Below are 21239 nucleotides of genomic sequence, written 5' to 3' on the forward strand. Positions count from 1 at the left end.
TTCACTTTGGCTGCATTATAAATTAAGTTGGCAATTTGATGGAAAACAAAAACAAGATATTACTTCATGTAAACTCTGCAACGCCTGTAAGCATTATTTCTGCAAAGGGAAACGTCACAAGCCTCGAGCTGCAGCAGGAAACAGGCGCACACCGGCGTGACACACTCAGGTCAAATGTTTACGGCGTTCAGTTTTAGTCAGCAGGCTGCAGCGGGTCACATCAGAAAGTGAAAACAAGCAAGGCAGGCAGAAAGCTCTAACAGGAGACGCTCCGTCCTGTATAAATACTGTCAACCTCCGTCCTTCATGTACAAAATGAAAACTGTCACGACTTCATCGATCGTGATCAAAGTCGTTTGCGAGCGTTAAACTTGATGCAGGATTGGACTCGAAGAATTTGATTGGCTTATAAAAAAAACAAACAAATCAATGCAATGAATTGAGTCCTGACTGAATGAATGAGAAGCATGTCCTTCACATAACTCAAACACACAACCTTTTTGCAGATACTCAGGCACTTTGTCTTGATACATTTTTTAAATTAAATCGACTTCATAAACCACCCTCAGTTTTAGTTCTATAAAAAAAAATTTAAAAAAAAGTTGGGAAAGGTGTAGGTGTAAAATGTTTCCAGTTTGAATCCTGACTCGTTATCCTTCATTCCTTTTCTTCTCTCGTCAGCTGTAAATCTCTGCAGCCTGTGCTTCCCCATCAATCAATCCAGTGTTCAACATGACGTATGAAGTCAGATCTCAAAAAATACACCCAGACTTTTCTATCTCAAGATTGTGGAGCTCTGCTGTTTGTAGCACAGCTGAATCAAAGGGAATATAAATAGCATCATCTGTTTCATATAAATATTCCTAAACCTAAATGCAGGATCCAACACATCTTTAACACTCCTCTGAACTCTGCCCTCAAACCTTCAGGAGACAAACGGACATTTTCAGAACCTGACCCACTCCGTCGTCATATCTTTAAAAAAAAAAACACTCCTTCATTCTGAGAACAAATCTTTACCCAACAGCATTCCCAAAATATTTATTTAAAGTGACCTTTTGTCAATTGAAAAATAAACTAGTTTTGATACAAATCTTTGATAAAGACTTCTTGTTTTGCAGCTTAACATTGGTTCAGTATGTACAGCAACGTATTGTAAAAGTGCGGGGTTTCATCAAGCGATAATGTGTGTAAAAAATAATATATATAATACTGTTTAGAGACAAGTCTGCAGCAAACTCCATTCTATAATCACGTGTACTAACTGCACTGCCATGTTGAATGATGCTGGCTGTGACAAACACTCGGACTCATATGAGCCTGGAGTTGCGGAGGTATTCTATGATGACCTTGTAGATGAAGGTGTACTGAGACAAAGTCTGGACCATCATCATCCTCTGAGCGCGCAGCCTCGACAAGAACTTTGGGACATCCAGCGCCTGGAAAAAAGAGAGAGAAAAAAAAAAAAGATTTTCCAGGATGAGGGGTGAAAACTGAAAGCGCTTCTCTACTACGACCGGGTTTGATTTTAGTTAGGAAGGACGTTTTTACCTCATTGTGCTCTAAGCAGGCGATCATGATCTCAGACAGAATGACCACCCCGGTCCGTCCCACTCCAGCACTGCAGTGGACCAGCACAGGCAGGTTTGTGTTCTTTGGGTCACTGATGCTGTTTGTGTGTCTCCTCACAGACTGGATCTCCTCCAGGTAGGCTGGAGAAAAAAAATGAATGAGGTAGAAACAATAATTCAGCTGTTTTGAAAGAAGGACAGAAGTAACGTCTTTTTGCAGTGGAGGGTGGAATCCCGCCTTTTAAAGAGTCTATTTCAACACGTTGTATTCTTCAATCTTAAATCATATTTTCCTGTGTGATATAAAGAAGAAGGTTCAGAGGCATTGCACGGAGAGCCGTTTCAAATATTGTCCACAGAAGAAGAAATACGATTGCAGTGTCATGTAGTCAGTAAAAAAAAAAATAATGTTTTAACCAGATTTGAACGTCGTCTCTGCAGAAAAATGCTCCCTGGGTTCTGATCGTTTCAGTATGATAACCATGAAAGGACAAACGGATCGTGGTCCCACTCACTGAGGAAGCCTTTGAAGTCCTCGGGACAGCCGTGGTCAGGCCAGTCTGTGTACTGCAGGTGCCACAAGGTCCTCTCTTGGCCCGTCAGGAGGTGTTTGATCTTCAGCCCCGAGGTGGCGTAGCAGCCCGACTCTGTGCGGAACCGCGTGGTGATCTTGAAGCGGCCGTACGTCACCGTGTTGTGTCGTGAGCCGAGTCGCGGCCAGTACCTGAAGCTCTTCTCTCGGCCACTCTCCTGGAGGACATTCAAACGTGTCAGGCACTGAGAGCGACGACTGATCAAAACAACGAACCGTCAGAGACGTAAAGCAAAATAACTACGCACCTCCTCAGCAGTTACCATGGCGATGATAGAGACACCCTGTTCCCACACCATCTGCCAGAAGTCCTGACAGGTGTTGGACATGGGACCCTGTGTAGCAATGTAGCTCCACTCCTGTCCACTTACTGTTATCTGAAAGGACAAGGCACGGCATTTAGAAAAACACCACTTCCCATAATGCACAGCTTCAACTGCGGAATGCTCATAAATTCTTTCCATAAATGTAACCAAACAGTCCAACCAAAGCAGACATGCATCAATGTAAACTACTCCTTAATCCAGACTTATTTAATTGAAAAAGAACAGAACAGAAATGAGCTGAACTGAAGCTCATCGGTGTCACATGGATCAAACAGTCTGGCCAATCAGAGAGAGCAGCCATGTGTTTAGTTTTATACATGGTCAGAAAAGGATCTGCCACTGAGATAATGTCATAAATTAATCATTTTCTAATGGGGAAAACCAGGGTTAGAACTCGTGTATGACTGTATGTTTGCTGTTCAAATGAAGTGCAGCTCAAATCTTTGTAATGATAGGTCTGCTGTACACGGGAATTGATTATCTAAAGGGGTCAAAAATGACCAGACGTAAACACCTGTTCTATCCACACTGAGTAAAAGAACAAAAAAAAGAAAAAAAAAAGAGCTGAGATCCAAAAACTACAAGCATAAAATGAAAGTTACCAGGATCAGGAAAAAAGATAAATCAGCACACAGAAACACCTCTTCCAAGGTTCTACCAATGAGTGCGACAGATACAATATAATACCATGTGTCTTCATAGGAGCCCATTCAGTTGGCTGTAACGTGCTTTAAATCTGTATTTCTGTCAATCTGGGATGTTGTCATTTGGTCAAAGATCTCCTACTCTAACGTCCTGTGTGTAATGGCCTGATGAACATTTTCGGGGGACAAATGGATTTGTAAACCTGCAGGACTTGAGGTAAGTGTTCTAATAAGCGTCTTCTTCTCTTACTCTGACGTGTGACGCGTTGATGTATCCCGTGTTGTTCTCTTTCGTGGGCACCAGCTCCACCCGGGTGTCGTCGTAAGGCATGACGTCCTGGAAGCGGTTTTTGTCTCCGCTCTCTGGCTGCAGGGCGATGTTGCATTCCCCTGATGGGCGTCGCTTTGGGATGCTCTCGTACTCTTTCAGCAGCTCTCCCCTCTCCATGTGCTGCTCCAACGCTTTACACTGAACACACAGTCACAGGGGGACAGTGAGGACACGAGCGTCACTGACTTAAAGCTCTATTTCTTACAACTTTAAATGATGTGGAGCAACGTTGTGGAATCACTCCATGACCTTAAATGACAACTAAATGACTGAATTACCCTGGTAGCTTACATATCCCTTTGACAAATGCATCACAAATTCATCTGTTTGTCACTGAACTTCATGAGGGATTGATGCACAAGCTCATTTGTGTCTGCCTTTCTGTTTCTGTTTCTGTGGTGTTTCAACACCAGAGCACGGTTTACTGTAAACTGTGGTGAACGGAGGCTGCTGCATCACGATACACCACTTTCTAAAAGACGTACAAAAATATCCTACTAGAAAAAAAAAAAAAAAAAACTACAAATATGGAGCCCAGATCCTGTGTAGTTTTACAAATTGTCATACATTACTATCCAAACTTTGAAATATATTTGATGCATCTACACATTTGCATGTGTCTGTATTTTCTGTTTACAAGTGAACACTAACAGGTTTTTTTTTTTTTGAATGTTCAAGAACATGCGGTACATCTTTGTTGACAATCTGATGAGCTATAGCGCTAATACAGTCAACGCTGTGAGCCTCCACATGAACAAGGCAGACAGGTTCATCTCAGAGTAAACGTCCTGACTCAGACTTTCTCTTTAAATATGATTCTGAACTTAAACAAACACAAGCAGCAGCTGCTGGCGAGACGCTTTTCTTCGAGCTTTTTAAAAGAAAAAAATCAATTTAAAAACTCAACAAACACACTGCCATGGTTACATTTTACATTCCTTGAAGCGCTACAAACCCATTCTCAGGGAACAAACTGCTGACAGAATGAAAAGCTGTGCAGGGCCCTACCCTCTCGTCATTAGAGGCTCGCTCAGGCTCGTCCTTGATCTCGTCGTGCATCGGCTGCCTGGACACTGACAGGCCGTTCAGGTGGGCCACCTTCAGAGGGCCCATCTTCTTCACCTCTGACCTCGCTCCTTTCCTCATGCCCTGGTGTTAGGGAAAGAGCAAGAAAAAGTGAGGGCGACGGTGTGCGAGACGCACAGAGAGAGGGAGAGCAGGTGGAGCGGAGCGGCAGGGGCGGGGAGGTGCAGCCTCGCTCTGTGCTTCCTGAAAAAAAAAAAAATGTCGCCCATCCGGTTTTTTTTTCTCTCTGGGACGTCCAACTACATGCTTTCAATGTTTTAAAGTGAGACTGTCTGTGTCTCTCGCCCTGCTCATGTGATCTCGATTTGAAGCCAAAACAGGTGGTGTCATGTCAACAGACAACTGAGCCGACGTTTTTTTTGTTTGTTTTTTAAACCAGGCGAGACACTTCAAGTTATTTAACCGAGTGAAGGAAGCAAAATATAACAGAATGTTATATAACTAGAGTGTTATAGAAATATTTCCATTTGTGAAACAATAAACCACAGTAACACAAATCACCTCGCCCAAAACAACCACATGGCAGATGAATACTTAAACTTGTACGTTTGATGCATATTATTAAAGACGTTGGGATAGCTTCAGAGAGGTCAAACTCACCGGAGGGGGCAAACCTTCCACGGTTTTCTTCCCAGCAGGAACGTCAGACACGGGCCTCTTCTTGAAGTCCTTCTTGGTCTTCTGCTTGGAATGCCCGCTCAGGTCTCCCTCGGAGACGGAGGGCATGATCCTGTGCTGCCTTAAATCTGACAGCAGGTACAGGGGCTCGTTCTCCTGGATCAAGGGGTGAACCTTGTAGGCCAGGGAGCTGGTTATGGCGGGGTCGAGGGAGGAGCCGATGGGATACGCAGGAGGCGGCTCGATGGGAGTCGGTTGCTGATTTGTCAGTGAGGAGAGAGACGTTAAGCTGTGATGCGGTTGCGGCGGCGGCGGCTGCTCAGGAAGAGTCACGGCTGCGTCCTGGGACAGCGGCGTGTGACGCCCGCTGTCCTCCTCAAACTCCTCTTCTTCACCGCTACTGTGGACCAGCATGGTGGCATCCGATAGGGACTTTTTGTGTCCGTACTGCACGTTCTCCTTAATACCCCCCCTGTCCTCCTTCTTGGTGCGTTCAAGAAACACGTCAAGCTGAGAGCCCTGACGCTGACGACTGTGCAGGACGGGAGGAGGCGTCGCAGGTTCCGCTGCAGACGAGCTCAAAGTCCGCTCTTTGACCCTCATCCCCTCCAGACTTTGAGCTAACCCGGCAATCTCGATGGAGTTGCGCTTCTGAGCGTGGTACGTGGGCCTCTGTGGGGGTCCGCTGAAGAGGGGCTCTGACACTTCTTGTAACGAGTGAGCAACAGGAAGGCTGTCCTCCTGGAAAGTCTGGACTGAGTGATGCACACGCCTCGTGATGATCAGGTCGGGGTTGCTGCTGCTGACGTACAGGTGACGCGACAGGTCAGGGGTGCTGTTAGCAGGCCGAGGGTGGGCGTACGGGTAAGGTGGCGGTGGGCGGTACACTTGTGTTCTCATTATGTTGGCCGCCGGATACTCCTGCGCCTGCTGTAACTGGACGTTAGTGAGTTCTGGGACGCTCACCGCCCCCACCACGGGCCTCCTCTCTGTGGGGTAGGGGTACGGAGACGGGCCGTGGAAGCTGGAGCCGAGGTGGAAGGGATAGTGGAGGTGCTGGGCCGCGCCGCCGTGCTCCCCTCGGATCTCCGGCTGGCTGTACACCAGAGGATCTGGCCTGCTGTAGGCGTAGGAGTTACCGATGTTCAGGTTCCTCATCGAGTGGCTCTGCCGGTGCTCCTGGGACAACAGCATCCCCCCGCCCGGTCCTCTGGTCTTCTGACGCATCACGGTCTCATAATCAGGCGTGGCGCGGTAGGATGGCGGGATCAGAGCGCTGTGGCGGTGCGAGGGGATGTAGTCAGGCCTGGTGATGTCACTGGTGATGGAGGGGTTGGAGGACATGGGGGAGGGCTGGAGGTAGTGCTGTGGATTGGTGAGAGAGCTGGTGCTGTGGGCGCTGTACACGCTGCCGTTGCGTAAACGCCCTCCGCTGGTGTATTCCAGAGGAGAGCAGTCCAGGCTGGTCTGGGAGTGGTAGTAAAAGCCGTTCTGATTGTTCATGTACAGGTTGTCTGCAAAAGAGCAAATCAATGTTTCACTTTCTTAAGGCGTGGAAGGTTGTTAGGAATGTTGTTGTTCTTATTACATTACGAGAATGAGCAGCGTCATTCAACGCCTTCGATTCATTGAAGGCTCATTACAGCTTTTTTTCCCCTGTGGGTCGTTTGCTTCAAAAAAGGTTTTAGAAAGGAGTAGATTGTATAAAGATTCAATTGAGAACTACTTCTTTACAGAGTTCGTACCTTGTGATGATGTGTACGGCTCTGTGAAATGGCCGTTGTAGTGCATTTGTGGAGGGGGCATCATGTAGCCCTGAGGCTTCGGCTGTAAACCAACAAAAGGGAGATTTAGTTACAGCCCATGTGATCTAAATGATTCCACCCCAAAGCAAAGAATGACAAAAAAAAATAAAATAACCGAGGCTACATGTCAACATACATCATCATGAACAGAAATGGCTTTCAAGTGAGGACAGATATTACCAGAGATAATCGAGTAGAGGACCGCCGTCTGACTGGGTTGACAACTGTGGCCTGGCTTTGGCTGTGGGGAAAACAAATCGTGGTTAACAAGAAGAACCGACGTGAAACACAGCCACTTGAAATCCTTTTCTTTACACATACTTTGAGAAAACACACACACACACATACATTTGATTAAACAAACATAATAATAAACTTAAATTGAATAAACTAAACTAATAAAATAAAATAAGCCGATACCTGCAGTCACGTGATGTGCTAATGTTGACTGGCCAATTAACCAGTCGGGTTTTAAAATAATTGCAGGGTTGTCATCACAGATATAGAATCAAAGTTCATAATTAAAATGTTTAAAAATGCCTAAAATCAAGAACTGTAAAAAGATTGCCGTAGCTTTACAACGCTTACATTCTGTTTTTTTACTGGTAAGTTTCACCATAAGAGCCAACTTCCATCAGATGCGTGTTCGCTCCGTCTCTGCTCTGTTACGGCAGCGGAGCTGAGGTTTTAGGTTTTCATTTTATTCAATGTGTGCTTCTACTGGCTCTGCTCCGTCAGCCCTCTGTAGCAGATACACAAGCTTCTGTTTATTGGCAGGTGCCGGAGCACAACATTAAAAACATCCGGTGTATTTTCAGAATAAAACACTCTGTTTAGACAGTTCAGAAAAATGACCGTATGTGTGTTTATATAAAGTCTTATACCACGTATATACATGCGTATTATATCGCGCTGTCGCAACTGAATCTATAAAATTACACCGGGAGTCTTTTGTCTCAGCACTCCGGCTGTGCTGCGTACTGAGAGCGCTAACGGTGGCTGCTGATGGACGAGAGTGCACGGAGCCGTAACGGACCAGATCAGACACACATCTGGTGGAAGTTTGGGGTTAGCTTGAACCACATTAAGGTAATTCTTTCTCTGGTTCATTAACACCTCATAAATTCAACAACAAACACAGAACCCTTTGGAGGGAAATTTCCCCACACATTACCCCCCCCCCCCCCCCCCCCCAAAGACCCATCTCAGAACAGAGGGCCTGTTTTTGTTGTGCTAGGAAGGGCCTTGTGTCTGCATCTGCTTGATGTAAGGTGGTGGCTCACCCCTTATTAGGCAGAGAAGGACGAGAGAGCATTGGAAAGCGAGGAAAGGATAGAGTGAGAAGGGACTTCTGGGAGCCCTCAGAAGGCAGGGGGTCACACTCCTCTCTGAAGAGAGAGGAGGATGGAAGTGAGGCTACTCCCCAAGAGGAGACACGTGCATGAGACCACAAAGAACAAAGAGACAGGAACCAGGCGAGACTTGTTAAAATACAAAAAACAACTTACAGACTGCTCTTGTTTATCTTATAAAACTTGAGTCTGGCCAGACACATCCGGCACACATATTTGGAGGTTTCCATGTCTTCCTACACAAGAGGAGGAAGAAAACAAAATCATTACGTGCCAGGACATTTAATACAGAGGGGCTTTCAGCTAATGGTATGCAACTTTATGAGCCACTCCCACACAAAAATAGGTGCATTGTAAAGATAGCTGATGGTACAAAACACAAGGAAGGCAAGTTCCAATTTTCCCAAATCCAATAAGAGCGTGAAATGTCCCAGGGGACAGACGACAGAAAAGAAGGTGCAGAGGCAGCAGAGACTTACGGTCTGGAACTGAACACTCTCCTCTCTGTTGGTGAGCTCCAGGGCAAAGAAGGACCTGTTGTGACTCATGTTGTTAATTTCATTCCACCTACACAGCCAATTTGAACGCAGTGGCATAAAGAGAGAGAGGGAGAGAGAAAGAGAGAAGGGGGAAAAAAATACATGATGTCATGGCGGTCACAAATCCCTTTTAAGAGACTGCGTTAATAGTGTTTAATAAAAGCCACACTGTTGTGGGGACTCATTATGGGATGAAGGCAGAGTTCAGCTGTGATCGACAATGTTAGAGCAGAAGATAATGCTCCCGCAGCTCTTTTTAGCTATCACGGTCTGCCTGACTCATTTCTTCCTGTGCAGCATTCATGATTCAAGACGAGAGAGCATTGAGGAGCATTACGGGAGGGAAAACCTCTCTCCAGAACAGCTGTGCCACAAAACTCAATCAGAGTCATCGGATTCAATTTAATGAGTGCTCAGAGTCACAAGTGAGCAGACAGAGCTTTTCAGGAAGTCGATCATGATTCAGCACTTTAAGCCTTTTGTTTCAAAAGTCAAACATCTCCTTTTTTTTTTTTTTTTTTTTTATTCCTTTCCAGACTTACCTGAATAGAAGAAGTGGCCGGCCATTTTTATGCTTGACAAAGATGCCATCGAGGCAAGACCCCAGTGTAACATCTGTGCCTGTGCTGTCCTGTTGAGATGGAAGAGAGGAGGGGGGGGACAAGAGACATTAGGGTCACAGAGGTTTTCATATCTTATCAAAACCTATTTAAAACCAAACAGTAGATGGATGAAACTATGCAGTTCTAGTAATGATGTATTTGTCATTCGCTCACATTCAAATCAACACTGTCAACATTTGTGCAGTTCAAGGTTCAAGTGTCGGATCAGCTGAACTCACCTTGGCTTGATAGCTTTCCTGACCATAACCTTCCATTTTCTCCACCTCTTGCATGTACAACATCTCTGCCTCCGGGGCTGATAAACCCCTGAATAAGAAAAAAAAAAAACACAAAGAGGGATGTCAAAATCTCCTGAAAAACAAAGACAACAACAAAAAGCAACATTTAAAGTGGCAAAAACCGTTGAAATGTGATGAAATAAGTCAAATTAATTCTGCTGAGTTTACTTTAATGAAGTGGGAAATGGTGAATGCTGTGATAAAAGACAACATTTTGATCAGCGTGGGAAAAAAAACGGCTCTGGTAATCTGGTAAGTCCAGCTCGATTAGCCCATTCAAGTATAAATAACAAAGGTGGCTTAAATTTGGCCTCCCCCAGATCTGAAGTAAATCCAGATTACACTGATTTTTAAAAAAAAAAGGTGGTTTAAGGGAAATAGATGTAAAAGGACTGCACTTGCAATGCTGTTTGTTGACCAACACAAAGAACAGGCAGGCTGAATATAAACAAGGACTCACCTGAAGGACTGATAAAGAAGAGCCACCTTCTGAGTGGCCTCCTCCAGAACTCGCTCATCCTGGATCCAGTCCTTCAAAAAATGAAAAAATAAAAAAATTGTCAAATTTAAAAAAGAATTAGTAAAATGCTGCCTAATCACAGACATGAACAAACTCCATGCGATTATAATTTACTTACAATCGGGAACAAGACAAACTTCTGAAGGAACTCCTGAGAATCATATCGATTGAAGTCTCCAAAGTCAGCTGGAGAAAAAAAGAGACAATAAATGGCACACTGCTCTCTAAATAACCCTCATTACATGCCCATGTATAAATTTGAATGTGTCCAGTACAAGGCCAAACAGACATCCAAGAATTGCAGGATGGTGTAATGGCTTTTTGAGAGATGGGGCTCGTTTGTTATGGAAGGGAATTGCTTCAGCGTCTGGCAACGTAGACATCCAAAACTGGTACCAGCTCCGGCCTTCCTGCTGGCAGCGCTCGCAACAATGTCGGGTATCTCAAGCATCAGCACTGTTCAGTAGCTGCAACCGCCCGCCGTTCCAAAATATCGCTCCCAGGGACAAAAAATAGGAATCAAGCAGCTTTATTTGCAGCACAGACGTCAAGTCTGCATGACAACTTCTACACTTAGAGGAAGACTTTTCTTAAGAATGTCGAACGCTGCATGCTGGTCAGTCATTCGAACATGGCTGCAGCAGTAAGTGATCTCAGCAGCTTTGCAATGCTAACACCCAGGCCAGAGAGTTGCACTGCCTGATATAGCTTTGCCAGCAGCGTTTGAGATTTCTCCAGCTGGGCAACAGTTGGAGGACATGCTCATACAGGGGGGGGTTCACATTTACGACAAACACCCCAGACCACATTCATATTCAGTTTGGGGTTGAATGGGGCAAAGTGCAGTGATCACCAACACTTCAAACAAGGGAGATAAACACCTGAACTAAAATGTCAGTTCCTCAATGTCCTGATATTATCTAAAAAAAAATTGAAAGGTGCATTTGTGAAAAGGGCATCTGTTTGCCCTGCAGGTTTTATATGTTCACATTACCTTGCACTGCCAGACTAGCTAAACGAACAGCTTGTTCAAGTGAGCACGAGATCCTTCCCTCCAGAACATCCTTCTTAAGCTGCAGGTAATACTGATATCTGTGGAGGAAAAAAAACCAAAACAAGATTAGTTAAGAGTGGAGAATAGACGAGCAATCAACAACTAAATTCAACAACTTTGTTCAAGTGTGCAGAAACAGCTGACTTCTCTTTTCAGGCTCAAGCTTGTTGTATTTAAATGATTTGTCACATGTTTTAAAGCTCTCTGTCTGGGTCAGAGATGGATGGGGAAACATACAACGACATGACTAGAATCCATCAGCTGTTTGAAGTGGCATTACTTTGAGTCTAAGCATAACCATTTGGCACCTTTATTTCGCCTGAAGATTTTTCCCAAACAAAACAAAACAAAACAAAAAACACTTCAAGTGGATGAACTCCACTTTGATGAGCATTCGTTTCACGTCAGTGCAGTTGTTGAAGGTGAAAAAGGTTGGGGGCTCAGGCGCGACACTTCATGATGCTGTTGAAACGTCACCTTGTGATCTCCTGTTGCAGTTGGTTGACACCGGGTATGTAAAACACGACTCCAAAGTAAACGGTGGGCTCCAGCCCGTACTTGTCCAGCTGCTTTTTCAGCGGCTTCTCCAAGTCGATCCATCGCTGCTGATTCTGCTTGTTGAAGTACCACAGGCTGAAATATGTTATCTAAAAAAGAAAGTAGTGGATATTTAGTACATTATAGGATACCTAAACATCAGGCACACGAATTTATGAATTTGGAAATCATTCGCAAGAAGACAAAGAAAGCTGCGAGCCTTCTCTGAATTATCTACATGAAATTCAAAACACGTATAGACCTGACATTTCGACAAGTGCTATCTTCTCTAGTGCCGTGGGAACTTACTGTTCAGTCTTGTGACTGTCTGAACATCTCACAACACGGCTTAGCTGAAAGAGCCCTATTGTGATTCTCTCAAATCACAAGTTGAAAGTTACACGTCAACATCACTCTTTTACATGAGATAGAAGTTAGTATGTGATTTGTTTTGTCTTTCAAATGTTTTCTTTCGTAATAATGTAAAAATAAAAATGACCTGTAGCACGGGAAATATGCAACGACACAGGAAACTGGTTTGTTTAAGGGTAAATGGGTAAAATAGCACTATTCCATTTATTCAATGTCACTAACATTCGTCTGAAGCTGAATTCATTTAGATTTTCCAAACACGGGACCTGATGTGTAAACAAGACTGGTGACATAAAAACAAACTGTATTACACTCTGCAGAGTATGAAAACTTGAATTCAAGGTAGAGGTCTTTCACTACCTTTTTGGACTGCTCGTCAGACCGATCTAAAGCTTTTAGTGCGTCATGCAGCTGAATAACAAATGCTGTCATAAAAGGACAAGTTCCTCTGCCAGATTGCCAGCACATTCAGCAGTCTATACTGTTGTTATGAGGTGCATTTGGGTGACAGCATGCCAGCCTACATCTCTGTCAGTTGATGATTAACAGTTACTGTCTGCATGTGACTGACTGTAGTGACCAAATGCAGACACGACAGTGCTTAATTCACGTCTGGCCCACAGAGCTGATATGACGTTTGAAGGGGGAATAGCATAATTGCACATAATATGTGTATGAGTCTACTGTGCTTGATGCACATGTGCAATTACGTTAATGTGGTATTGCAATGTTTTGGTGGATAAGACTGAGTAGAGAAGTGGTGAGTGCATTAGAGATCTACAGGAGAGAACAATCAGCGCTTGTATTGAATGAAAACATATACCGGTACATACATACCTCTCTCAACTCAAGTCTCTGAGCAACTGCCTCCAAACACTCCTGTCCTGTGCTCTCCACTGAAAGCGTAAACTCCACAAACTCTCCATTGAGCAGCTGTATCCGAGTGACAAGACAGCTTTTGCTTGAAACAGTATACCTTCGAGTTCTTTTGAGTTTAAAGCCAAATGGCAGGGGCATGTTTCACACCTCTTCAGGAGGGGGAGGGAAGGGGGGGGGGTCTTCCCTCAATCAAGAGAAATTATCCTCCGGGCTGCCCCTTCAAAAACAGCGTGAATGTTCATCATCAAAAGGCCTGAAAAAGAGACAAGATATGTTTTTAGAAAAGCACAACAAAACACAACCAAGGCTGGAAGTGGATGTTAAACTAAGTGAATCGCAAACACTATGAGCAACTTAAGTGTTAGTAAAGAATGTTATTAAATAGATTCTAATATGCTTTGTTTAATATATTGTAAATTACACATTAAAATAATGCCACTCCAGATTAACTAAAATGTGTCATAAAGTAAGCGTTTGAAATGCTTGGATTTAAGTTAGCATTTCACCCAAAAAAGTGTTGATGTTTTGTAACCTCTTGAAAAAAAAGACTAACGTTGTGAAATTTAGGTTTTGCCAGTAGCTATTTTTGCAAGCTTGTGGTTAAGTTAATCCTGTATCGGTTTATAGTCTGATCCAAAGACTGACAAGTGCAACCCAAAGCTTCCAACGTCGGACACAACACAACTAAATCCCCGCAGCTATCCACCGTCAACCGTACATTCATTTTATTAAACAGTTTAAACTTCACTATAATGGGTTAAAATAGAGCCAACGTGTCTAACAAACATTTAACCAACTACTAATAACTACTTAGAGTTACTTTTGATATCCATGCTGTAATTTTTCGCTTAAAAAAATAGCTTAACTGCTAGCGTGCTAACTTGCGCTCCAGCTAATAGACGGCACCCTTTGGAGAAGCTGACGTCGCCGGTAAATATTTTGGGTCAAACATTTGTAAACGTTACCGTTAGCCGTCAGATGCATTATACGTGGGTCCAGCTACGTGTCGCTCCTGATTGAATCCGCCATGAAGATTCGACGGATTTCCACTTTTTTCAGTTATCTATCAGTAGTGAAGACGGCCAGCTTGTTTGTGGTTTATTTTATTTTTGAACCAAACTAACCCCCATGCCTCTTGGTCCGATAGTTCACTCAAGTACCGAGCGTGTTTCGCTTCCTGGGATTGGAGGAGCAACAAGTGTCTACATCCGCGACTCTTTAACTTTGCTTCGGCAAAATAAATAAAAGTAATAATCACTTAAGTGTATGAAATTGCATCTTTTCGGTTCAATATACTTAATACGTTGAAAATAATTAGCTATACTCTCTTGTGTACGCTCTTTGAATTGCATTGTAGTGCCTCTGTGGCGGAGGAATACATGGAGGGTTTCGGGGTCTATGACATCAGACAGCTGGAATGCCGAGCGGTGAAAATGCCAGAAACGGAACAGCTGCCCAGACAGAGCTGCAGGCCGCTGACCAGCCTGTTTACCTTTTTTATCTACTGACAGCTGTAATCGTGAACTCAATGTTGTGCAATCGAGAACGATTTTCTCTCTGTTATTGAGTGCACGATCCTTACATGTGGGAAATAATCCCAGCACTAGTTTTGAAGCTGTTTGCAGGGTTATGACTTGTTAGTTTGTAGACTTCTTACAGTCTTAATAAGCAGTGTGGTGAATACATACAGCTGAAGAATAGAACATTTATTGCAATTGTAAAGACACTTTCTGGTGGCAGTAAACAACGTGTAGCTACATGCCAGGCATATCTCAAGTCAAACAAATCTGAGAAATTGGTCAAAAATCTGAAAAATGCAAACTGCAGCTTTATTATACTGGACACACTCCCTGCAAATTAATCACACAAAAATAATACCACTAGTTCATCTAATCTGGCAGAAGTGCAGTACTATAAGTTCCTTTTCAATTTGCTAAACATACTAGTTACCATTGGGAATATTTTTGTTTTACGGCATTTCTGATAAGTCAATGAACCTTTTGCTTGTGTGAAATTAAATAATAAATGGAAAACTTTATTAGAGCTACAACTACAGCACACAGGGTAAATTGTAAAAACACCAGTGGCGTAAGTATTTTTTCTCTGCACACAAAAAAAAACACTCTTTGTAAACAATATATGAATACAGCAGAATTTAGAACTCATCATCACTGAAAGAAGCAACTGTATTTGAATGTTGCTCAGTAGCCTCCACATAGTTATGTTGTGTAATGCTGGACACATGAAGTGACTCTGACAAACTTCTCCCCAGATCCTCCATCTCTTCTGATTCTCTGCCGTAACTGACCTCAGCTACGTCCTCACGAAATGCTTCGTCACTGCTCACAGTGGTGCATCCTTGGCCGTCATTGCTGGTTTCTTTGTTTGCCGCAGTTGTGTCTATTTGATTTTGATGGACATCCTCATCACTGAGTCCTGTATTATTGGTAACATGCTCCCTGAGCCAAAGAGAGCTAAAGTTCTCTTCAGAATACTCCTTCTCATCATCCATTTCATTTGTTTTAGTATTTGAAGCAGTCCTTTGTGGGGAGCATAAGGGGGTGGACACCAGTAAAGGATCTGCTTGATGTAGAGAATCACAGTCTCTGATAAATGATGTGAAAGAAAAGAGGTTCTTGTTATCTTTGGTCTTCCCCTCCTCTGTCCTTGATTCCGGATGTGACAGAAGAGCATCAAGCAAACCATTTTCTTTTTTTTCTATCTCTGTACTATTGGTTGGCTCTTCAAATTCTTTACGAAGCACTTCCAGAAGGTGGCGCATTTTACCCTAAAAAAACAATACAATTGAAACACAAAGCTATAACCCAACAATAAAAAGAACCTATTTGGAATTCTGCTGTCATATACTTACTTCATCAAGATAATGTCGATTCGTGTCAATATGCCGCTTGATCACCCGATCTAGGATCCTTGCAGAGCATAAAGACACACAGTTACAGGCGTGAGCCACTGATTAACAATTTATTTAAAAAATATATATAGACACTTTATAGCTACTGTAGAAGAGTCAGGCTGCACATGTGCAAACAAAAAATAATAATAAAATACAGTCATTTCAACAGCTTTAAGAGGCAAACCTGTCAGAAATGTGCGCCCTGGACAAGATATCCTCTGTTACAGCAGAGATGAACTCTAGGTACATTAGTTCTTCTTCCCTGTTGAAAAATATATATATCAGAACTAAATTGTCAAATCAACACATACTGTACCTGTATGACTTTCCACTATATGAAAAACTGCAGAAGTCTTACAAATGATCAAAGACAACTTACTCTGTAGATATACTCTTCACAGCTGGAGATTTCCTGCCCACTTGTGAGACCCTAAAAGATGAAATGTAAACTATTTAAGGTCAATACAAAGGAAATATTTACAGCATTACATTAAACATAAAACACAATAAAGTATTCCAACTTAGTGATTTTACCTGGATGAGTAATGGAATGATTCATGGTCCCTGCTCTTGTGTGCTCGACTCTGCTCTTTTGATGCTGAGAAATATGTGCTATTGACGTCATCCTCAGACCACTCGTGCTCTGTATGGAATCCCTGTAAAAAAAAAAAAAGGGCTGTACAATGACATGGAGTATTCGGTTGCGTCACTGCAGTCTAATACTTGTAGGTTTAAAATAGCTGTTAACATGGTTTCAAAGTGTTTCATGGTTTACTTGAACAATGAGGCTGGTTAATGGGTTAGGGGAAATGGGGAATGACATGCAGGAACAGGGCAGAAGGTCTGAATTGAAACCCAGACTGTCCGTAATGTAAAAGGCTAAATGAAATGTATAAGCTGGTTGCAGTTTCACGATATAAACTGTCGTTACTACATCACACGTCAAAATGTTCATTTGAAATCTTTTGGACATATTTCATAACTTAAAATAGAATTTTTTTTATTAGAAAATGTTTAATGACATTCAAATGGAATCCTGAAAATTACCTGAGATGACCCATAGAGCTCCTGTGTGTATTCCTTGTTTTTTGTGCTAAAAAAAAAAAAAAAAAGAAGTCATATTCAACACTTTAAAACACAGGCTGTATCTGATGCTGGAACAATTCAAAGACACACATCTACTGCTCCCTTAAATGGGATTTTTTTTGCAGGTACCTTCCATGGTATGTTTCCTGTCGCATAAACCTCGACTTATTGCAGTCTTCAGCAGGTTTCCTTCGTGGTGCTCTGTAGTAGCGATATTCTGACAAGTACGAGCTCTTATCTGATTTTAGCGTCTTCGGGGTGAAAGGTTTGTCTTGGGTAAAGTGCTGGGCATGTTTCTGGAGCAAGTCCCCGCTGTACGTCTTCTGAACAGGATCCTGAAAGGTCTTGTAGAAGTTCTGATCTCCTGAAGGTTCAAGTGAACACGCAGACTGTCTTCTGTGTAAAGTGGCCTCTGGGCTGCGGTATTTCATCTCTGAAACTGGACGACGGTGGTGATGCCGCTGCTGCGGACCGAGTTTATTTGATGGATAAACTACGTCCTTGGCATGAAAGGAAGCGTTGAACCTTGGGCTGGAGACCATAGAACTTCTTGAGCAGAGGTAGTGACTGTCATCGTAGTGTGCAGATAATCTACTCTAAAAGACACAAACAAATTGAGAGTAGACATTTGAAAAACTGAAAAAAAGGACAATCAAGTAAGCTTTTACTTATTTTTTTTTTACTGTCTAACACTATGGCTGCTGATTAAAACATGTGACACACTGACAAACACATTGTCGATTTCTTACCTGGGCTGAAGAACAGGAGGCTCTGCTATTCCCCTGTAAGGAGTGGGCTGATTGAGGACGACTCCCTTTCCTCAACCGTTCCTGTTTGATCTGGTCATTGTCTGTAAACAGGCAATGAAAACATGATGAGATAGAAGGCAATAGTTTTTTCTATGAAAAATGTGTCCTCCGGTGACTTTGGGCAGCACAAGAGAAAAGCCAAAGCCTCATTAAAGTTGATGATGAGGTACAGTTAAGTGCGACACCTTCTACCAGTAAAGATGAGGAACACGAGGTGTTGAATCCTGTTCTCAAATGCAATAAGTAACAGCAAGGTACTATTGATTATCGAGTCTAATGTCAGTGCAGCATTTGGCCTCTGCCTGTACTATGATTCATGTCTTTCAGAAATACTCAACGCTGGTACAAAGTACACAGAAAAAATGTTGTGGGTGTGCTACAATAAGAATTGTGTTTCCAACAAACGAAAGAAGACCAAAAATACTTCTCTATTCCAACAAAAATGTGTTGAAAGTTGAAATCAATACTTTCCCATTTGAAACGTAGCTACTTACACTTCACACTGTGTATCAAGCTTTTGGGTACTGACGCATCAATGGCAGCTGTGGAACAAAGCCAGGTCCAAAATTATTGAACATATGTTGCTACAGAGATTTTGTGTAAGCAGGAGTTGATGTAACCTTCGCATAAAGCTCACCTTTTGCCGAGTAGACCTTTTTGTAATGAGATAGCATGTGGTCATTAATGATGGACTGTGTCGACTTGCTGGAAGAGTGCGGGCAGAAAGCTAAAAACACAAAACACATATTACAGTGCAGTACAATGTAAATATGTGCCCTTATTTAAATGTACAATATGTGAGTGTATGATCATACTTACGGCTACTTTTCTGTCTCGTGTGTCCTGACCCGGGTCGAGAGGACGCACTCCCTGAAAAGAACACAAAAGACTTGCACATTTTAACTTCATTAAAATTCATTGTGTAAGCTACTGAAAAACATCTTATATGAAGCTTCTTAAAAGGGAAGATTAACTATATTTGACTTTGAATATTTTTGTAAACTTCAAACATTTGGTGTTTTTGCGTGTTGATCAGATACATCAGTAATTGTACGACATCCCTTTAAGCTTTAAGAACTTTTGAAAAATGATGTGGAAATTGGAAATTAGTCTTATTTCTCACATTTACTGATTAAGCTATCGCAGCATTGGTATTTAAAAACGTATGCACCCAGGCATATATATATACGACTCAATAATACAATAAAAACTTTAAACTATCTGTATCTTCTCTGGAGAGCTGTGAAGAGCTGTCTGAAGTAAAGTCAGAGAATTGTACTACTGGTACTTTTTTCTGTATTTAAATAAATAAATATCATGGATTTAATTTAATTTTTAATTAGTTTATATGCTTCTATTTTCTCTATAACGATCCACAGTAATGGAGGCAATACGGTCATTTGAATTTTTACCATTTTGAAAGTCGTTATCATTTTCTCCGACAAAGCAATAAAGATAAAATAAAGTATTTCATATTAGCAAGCGTTATCCTCTTACAAGTTTAACTTGGACTCAATGACTTGCCAATATCTAGCTAGATGATTTTCAAGTCATATATTTGTAAGACCAGACACAGTCACACAATCAGCATGAGTTTATACTTAAGTTGTTTTGCCTTCCTCTGCCGATTAAGTAGCCGGATAGCTAGCGAATGCTAATAGTGGGTGCATACGTGCGTACCTGTTCTCGTTTCCATGATAGAATTACAATTAGCGTATCCCATTTTCTTGACAAATATGCCGAGGCAGCAACGACAGAGTTCCAACACTACATGATAATACAGTGCGTCTAAAGTTGAACATTTCCAAGCTTTGAGATAATCCAGCAACGTAAAGGTAACGACCTAATACTGGCTAGCTTATTAGCAGCTGAGAGGCTAAGTAAAGCTTCTCCGTCACCATGCTGGTTGCTATGACTGGTTTCGTCATCACGTACATGCGTAAAAAAGGAAAACGTAACAAGCTACCTCACTCGCTCGAATGCAAACACCCACGCACCTATCTCAACAAGTTAAACTGATATAAAACGTGCAAAAACAAAACACGACAGACGTATTATTATTATTACTACCTTGATGTATATGATAAGCAGATAAGCAAGATCCACATGAATATTTCAATGTTCAGGGATGTTTGGATCTGGGTGTGATATTTTTGCAGCCTCATTAGAATCAAAAGGACACATAGAGCAAGTGTGAAGCCCAAACTGCCTGAAAAGCCAGGCTGTATTGTCATTGGTCATAAAACAGAGTTGCATGGAGCCCCTGAGACTCCCAAATGACTTGCAAGATTACACAGATTGTCCTTGCACATGCACTTAGATATATACTACTGCATTTCTAATGGTGTTATTTAAAAGGTAATAAAACAGCAGCTATAATTTCAGGGTCCTTGGAAAATATTGTACATCTCATCGGCCCAAAACAGTAAAATCTATCTCCATGATTCAAGGTACACTCTCCAGTTCCACACCTATCCACTAACTCAGAGTATTCGCATTAAAAGTGAGAGAGGCAGAAATATATGATGTTGTTAGATGTTACATATCACATCCCGTTGCATTACTGGTGTTATTCTCGCATAGGCAAACCCAGAGTGCAACAAATATAAAATCTGATTCAACTAAACCCACTGGCCACGAGAACACTCTGTCAGCATTTGTTTTTCTCCCATTATCCTTCTATTGTTTGACAGACCTTTTAACCCTTCACATCATTTCACAACAAAAGATTGAAAACTATTAATTAGTAGTGAGGCAGATAACTTTTAGAGCAGACTTTTTGATGAACATGGTAAGCCTTAACAAAAACCGAGTAAAGCCATTTTGCTTTTTTCGCCTAAGGTTAACAAGTTTTTTTTTTTTTAAGTGGAATAAAGGGCGAAGACTTTCACAAAAAAAACAATGTATTTGGATAACCCATTGGGTAACTGTAAACAATTGATTATCAGAGTTCCTAAATGACTATACTTTGTCAAATCAGTGCAGACACATAATTACTCATCCAAGTTTAAACCACCACCAGTCCAATTTCATCTCCACTGTGTTTGCTGTCTAAATAAATTGTACATTCTTGAATCTTTATCTTGTATTTGCACTCAAAACACATAATAATATAAACATTTATAAACGTTTGGTAAAGTCATTTTAATCCTCAATGTAATTTATGCCACTCTACATGACTATTATTGTCTCTCACCAATTTTGCTTTCATGTTGAGTCTTAAGAGAAGGACTACAGCTTTGAAGTTGATGAATACAATAACCAGACATAATCATTTAACCAGAGCCTGGAAATTACCGTCTG

At 42.1% G+C, this 21239-nt stretch overlaps 2 protein-coding genes across 3 annotated transcripts; both read right to left on the reverse strand.

The window, feature by feature from the left end:
• Positions 1-1025: 1025 nt before the first annotated feature.
• Positions 1026-14504, reverse strand: ptpn21 (protein tyrosine phosphatase non-receptor type 21). Of its 2 annotated transcripts, none has more exons than XM_079370288.1 (19): positions 14252-14504; positions 13086-13380; positions 11817-11986; positions 11280-11377; positions 10404-10471; positions 10226-10296; positions 9706-9793; positions 9407-9495; positions 8805-8892; positions 8482-8561; positions 7154-7214; positions 6914-6995; positions 5151-6682; positions 4473-4613; positions 3384-3602; positions 2412-2540; positions 2087-2321; positions 1552-1712; positions 1026-1439 (listed from the first exon to the last, which is right to left on the reverse strand). In XM_079370288.1, the coding sequence occupies exons 2-19, from the start codon at positions 13263-13265 to the stop codon at positions 1311-1313; spliced, it is 3621 nt and encodes a 1206-aa protein (XP_079226414.1). In that variant the 5' UTR covers positions 13266-13380; positions 14252-14504; the 3' UTR covers positions 1026-1310. The 2 variants fall into 2 exon arrangements, with proteins under 2 accessions (XP_079226414.1, XP_079226413.1); XM_079370287.1 differs by having other exon boundaries at positions 14093-14504.
• A 314-nt stretch (positions 14505-14818) lies between these two features.
• Positions 14819-19861, reverse strand: spata7 (spermatogenesis associated 7). Its single transcript, XM_079370289.1, has 12 exons — positions 19617-19861; positions 18756-18806; positions 18574-18663; positions 18431-18478; positions 17877-17977; positions 17257-17723; positions 17089-17134; positions 16576-16697; positions 16421-16471; positions 16226-16303; positions 16000-16057; positions 14819-15915 (listed from the first exon to the last, which is right to left on the reverse strand). Exons 1-12 carry the CDS (start codon positions 19657-19659, stop codon positions 15283-15285), a joined length of 1788 nt encoding a protein of 595 aa, XP_079226415.1. The 5' UTR covers positions 19660-19861; the 3' UTR covers positions 14819-15282.
• Between the last annotated feature and the right edge of the window lie 1378 nt (positions 19862-21239).

The sequence above is a fragment of the Symphodus melops genome (genome assembly GCF_947650265.1).
Source record: "Symphodus melops genome assembly, chromosome: 19".
Lineage (NCBI taxonomy): Eukaryota > Metazoa > Chordata > Actinopteri > Labriformes > Labridae > Symphodus > Symphodus melops.

What these genes read in the sequence shown, in the direction of transcription:
- ptpn21 (XM_079370288.1), bottom strand. Translation starts at nt 13,265, where the DNA reads ATGCCCCTGCCATTTGGCTTTAAACTCAAAAGAACTCGAAGGTATACT. An exon ending in AAGATAAACAAGAGCAGTCT is followed by an intron (nt 7,215 to 8,481) that starts GTAAGTTGTTTT and finishes TTTTCCCCACAG; the next exon opens with CCAAAGCCAGGCCACAGTTG. An exon ending in CCATGGTAACTGCTGAGGAG is followed by an intron (nt 2,322 to 2,411) that starts GTGCGTAGTTAT and finishes AATGTCCTCCAG; the next exon opens with GAGAGTGGCCGAGAGAAGAG.
- spata7 (XM_079370289.1), bottom strand. Translation starts at nt 19,659, where the DNA reads ATGGGATACGCTAATTGTAATTCTATCATGGAAACGAGAACAG. An exon ending in AAAGGTCTACTCGGCAAAAG is followed by an intron (nt 18,479 to 18,573) that starts GTGAGCTTTATG and finishes TTTGTTCCACAG; the next exon opens with CTGCCATTGATGCGTCAGTA. An exon ending in CAGGAAACATACCATGGAAG is followed by an intron (nt 17,135 to 17,256) that starts GTACCTGCAAAA and finishes TTTTTTTTTTAG; the next exon opens with CACAAAAAACAAGGAATACA.